This window comes from Stegostoma tigrinum, chromosome 47, assembly GCF_030684315.1.
Source record: "Stegostoma tigrinum isolate sSteTig4 chromosome 47, sSteTig4.hap1, whole genome shotgun sequence".
NCBI classification, from domain to species: Eukaryota; Metazoa; Chordata; class Chondrichthyes; order Orectolobiformes; family Stegostomatidae; genus Stegostoma; species Stegostoma tigrinum.
Window position 1 is genome coordinate 3,633,274 of NC_081400.1, and position 4,319 is coordinate 3,637,592.

General features: G+C 45.6%; 1 protein-coding gene across 1 annotated transcript; it reads left to right on the forward strand.

The window, feature by feature from the left end:
* Window positions 1-276: 276 nt before the first annotated feature.
* On the forward strand, window positions 277-3,912 carry LOC125449720 (immunoglobulin lambda-1 light chain-like). The gene is made up of 3 exons (XM_059643059.1): window positions 277-325; window positions 407-754; window positions 3,584-3,912. Exons 1-3 carry the CDS (start codon window positions 277-279, stop codon window positions 3,910-3,912), a joined length of 726 nt encoding a protein of 241 aa, XP_059499042.1.
* The last annotated feature ends 407 nt before the right edge of the window (window positions 3,913-4,319 follow it).

Sequence of the window (4,319 nt, forward strand, 5' to 3'; positions counted from 1 at the left end):
AACACGAAATCCATTCAGACATTAAACATTCATAAATGCAAAAGTCAGAAGAGGGACAACGATGTAGGAAGCCAGAAATAGATCGGTGAAAACCCGGAGTGTCGATTTGCCTGGTCTCTGCCCCTTCATTTGCATTCCAGTGATTAAATAGAGCCGGTGGGCCCTCGCCAACTTACTGACACTGGGCGCAGAGCATTTTCCGGGAGTTTACAACAAACAGTTGGACCGAAGGTTACACTGGGGCGACTGGCTGCTTCCATGCATTCTCCAGCGAAAATGTTTTGGACGCTGCATCTGTTGTGGGCTCTGCTGCTCCACGCCACAGGTCAGAAATTGCCTTGGATTAACACCTGCCTGTTAAATACTGGTTGGCTTTGTTTCATCCTGTGTGTTTCTTTAATGATAGGTACCTTGGCTGATGTTGTCCTCAACCAGAGTCCAATTTCTGACCCAGTTTCTGTTGGTCAGACCGCCCAGTTGAAGTGTGTGCTGCAGAAAGGTATTGTGGACAGTTACGACATGCGTTGGTACAGACAGAGTGTCGGAGAAACCCCGCAGTTTGTGCTCCAGCACAAGGCGGATGGCGCAATACACAGAGGCACCGGCTTCACTGACCGTTTCCAACCTTCTCGAAACTCCTCCACTAACAGTTACATCCTAACCATCAGAAACGTGGTCTCTGATGATTTTGCCATCTATTACTGTGAAGTGTGGGGATACATCTTCGGAGGTGGAACTGCCCTGAATGTTCGGAGTAAGTGATTCTGTTTTTCTCTCCTTCTCTCTCTGTTTCTCTATCTCTCTCTCTCTCGCTATTTATCTATCTATCTACCTATCTATCTATCTATTTATCTCTCATTCAGGTGAGTTCAATTTTTATCCCTTCAGAGGCGATACTGTTTTCCATATGTCACCAAATCACAATTTAATACATTTTGCAACATATCTAACTAATACTCACAAGACAAATTATTATCTCAAAAATTCTGTCAGTCACAGATGCAAACAGAACAGTTGATTATATTAATAATGGTGCCTCTCTCACACACACACGTGTACACACACACACACACACACTCACACACACACACACGCGCGCACACACACAATCATTGTTGTTATTAAGCTGTTATGTTGACAGTGGCCTGTTCGGTTTTGCTATGTAAACTGTCACAGCCCAGCAGTGACACATATACTAACCACGCATTGTCTGCACTCAGGAGGAACTGCCTTGTGGTATTATCACAAGGGTGTTAATCCAGAGACCCAGGTAATATTCTGGAGACCCAGGTTTAAATCCCACCCTTCCGGAATTAAGATTTTACTGATGTCTCAGAAACCATTGCCAGTTGTCGGGGGAAACATCCGTCTAGTTCACCTGGGAAATCTGCCAACCTCATCTAGTCTGGCCTAAGTGTGACTCCACAACGATGGGCTTAACTCTGAACTGCCCTCTCAGCAATAAATGGTGGCCTCACAAGTGGCACTCATATCCCATGAATGAATTTTTAAAAATCCTTAACTTCTGGGTAATGAAGATCATGGGAGGCGAGAGGAGGCCACTTGGCCCCTCCATCCAGCTCTACCAATCAGTAAGTTCACTGGGGGAGGCGTGACTAGATTTCCAAAGAAATGTCTCCTCAGCTCAGTCCAGAGGGCCACCCTGAGACCCCCATCTTCTAGAGCGGGGCTGGTAAGGCGAGGGGAGGAAGTGGTGCAGACAGGTCCTCTATATTGCCGCGCTCGAACCCTCAAAGGGTTTCAAGTGGGTTCCCGTCCGCAGTCGCTGCCCAGCAGCTCTGAACCATTTGCCAGGCCTACCCAGTCAAGTACCCAGGCACCAATCGCCGTCCACACTTTCGTTTTCTTATTCATTCACGGGATCTGGGCATCGCTGACTGGGCCGGTATTGCCTGTCCCTGTTTGCCCAGGCTGCAGCTGAGAGTCAGCCACATTGCTGTGGGTTTGTAGTCACGTGTAGGCCAGAGCAGGTCGGGACAGCAGTTTCCTTCAGATGGGGTTTTATGTTTCAACAAGCGGCAGTGGATTCAGGTTGTCACTGGCCTCCTAATTCCAGATATTTATTGAATTCAATCTGCTGTGGTCTAATTGAAGCTGGGTCTCCAGATTATGCTGCAACTGTACAAAGCGCTCGTGCGGCCCCATTTGGAATATTGCGTGCAGTTCTGGTTGCCCCATTACAGGAAGGATGTGGAAGCATTGGAAAAGGTGCAGAGGAAATTTACCAGGATATTGCCTGGTCTGGAGCACAGGCCCTATGAAGAAAGGCTGAGGGACATGGGTCTGTTCTCATTGGAGAGAAGGAGGCTAAGAGGGGATTTAATAGAGACATACAAGATGATCAGAGGATTAGATAGGGTGGACAGTGAGAGTCTTTTTCTGAGGATGATGACTTTAGCTTGTACGAGGGAGCACAGCTACAAATTGAGGGGTGATAGATTTAAGACAGATGTCAGAGGCAGGTTCTTTACTCAGACAGTAGTAAGGGCGTGGAACGCCCTGCCTGCCAATGTAGTTAACTCAGCCACATTAGGGGCATTTAAACAGTCCTTGGATAATCAGATGGATAATGATGGTATAGTGTAGGGGAGGGGCTTAGATTAGTTCACAGGTCGGTGCAACATCGAGGGCTGAGGGGCCTGTTCTGCGCTGTATTGTTCTATGTTCTATTAACACACACACACATACACACACCAACACACACTCACACATAGACACACAGACACACACACACACACACACACACACACACACACACACACACACACACACACACACAGACACGCACACACATGTCAGATAGAATATATCAATAATTCTCACGTACTGGTCAGTGTTTTATTAATAATTCTCTCTCTTTTTCAGAAACACACAGGGAAGAGAATTATTTCTGTCAATAATTCTCTCTATCCCTTTCTCTCACACACACACACGCACGCACGCACACACACATGCACACACGCACACACATGCACACACACGTCAGAGATTAAATCAGTAATCCTCTCTCGCATGTACAGCTCAGTGTTATATTAATAAGCTTCTCTCACACATGCGCATTGAGGTTAGCACCTTATTTGAGCCAATTATTCTCTTACACACAAGACAGATAGCTATATTTATAACTCTATCTTTCTGTCTCACACACACAAGTCACAGTGCTATTAGATGTACATTAATCAATCTCTCACTCTTGACTCCTCACACACAGACACACACACACACACACACAAATTCACACCCACAGGCCATTGATACATATTAATCTTTCTCTCCTTTTCACACACATGCACACAAGTTAGAGTGCTATACGTTAATATTTTTTTATCTCTGTCCTACACACACACACATGCACACAAACAGAGGCACACAGCCAGAGAATTACATATATTAATGATTCTCTGTCACTCGCACAATTCAAAGTTTTATATTTATATAAATAATTCTTCCTCACACACAAATATGAGTTAATCTTTTTCTTCATATATATAATTGTCTCTCTCTCTCTCTCTCTGTCACACACTCTCTATTTCAATCTCCCCCCCCCACCCTACACATACAGGTAGCGATGATCGGAAACCATCTGTACTTCTGCTTCCACCTTCCCCAGAACAAATAGACACGGGATCAGCCACTCTGTCCTGTCTGGTGAGTCGCTTTAAGCCGGGCCTAGTGCAGGTCCTCTGGAGCGTGGATGGGAAAGAGACAGACAGTGGGGTGACCACAAGCGCAGTGTCCCCAGACAGTGATCAAAGCTACAGCCTGAGCAGTTACCTGACAGTCCCGGCCACTGATTGGAAGAAAGGTTCCAGATATTCCTGCAGTGTGAGGCACGGATCACTGACCTCGCCTCTCCTCAACACCATCAGCTCCAGCGACTGCTCGCTCTGAGGCATAAAACGCAAATGTCAGTCACTGTGTGCCAAACGGCACAGTGTTGTTTGGATTTTGCTTTATAATGTAATTTTTGCAGCAATATCAGTATTTGGTGAACACATCAAACATTGAAGGGTTTCAGGAGTGGGGGAAATGATTGTTCAATTTGGTGAGTGGGGATTTCCTGTTGCAATTGTCACCAGACTGCTGTGTGCAAACTCTTGATCTGGGTAGAATAGGGTGTAATCTCTCTTTTTTAGCATTGACCATGTTGTACTTGTGAACTTTCCAGAAATACAGCTCTGAATAAATATGAGATGATACCACGAAATGACTCCTCTTGATTATTGAACACTGAAAGTGGCACTATGGGACTTAGCAGTGGATAGTTTACACCTGTAACAATATTACGCCGAATTACA

Coding starts and splice junctions, on each gene's coding strand:
- LOC125449720 (XM_059643059.1), top strand. CDS start 277: ATGTTTTGGACGCTGCATCTGTTGTGGGCTCTGCTGCTCCACGCCACA. Junction 326..406: donor TCTGCTGCTCCACGCCACAG/GTCAGAAATTGC, acceptor CTTTAATGATAG/GTACCTTGGCTGATGTTGTC. Junction 755..3,583: donor AACTGCCCTGAATGTTCGGA/GTAAGTGATTCT, acceptor CTACACATACAG/GTAGCGATGATCGGAAACCA.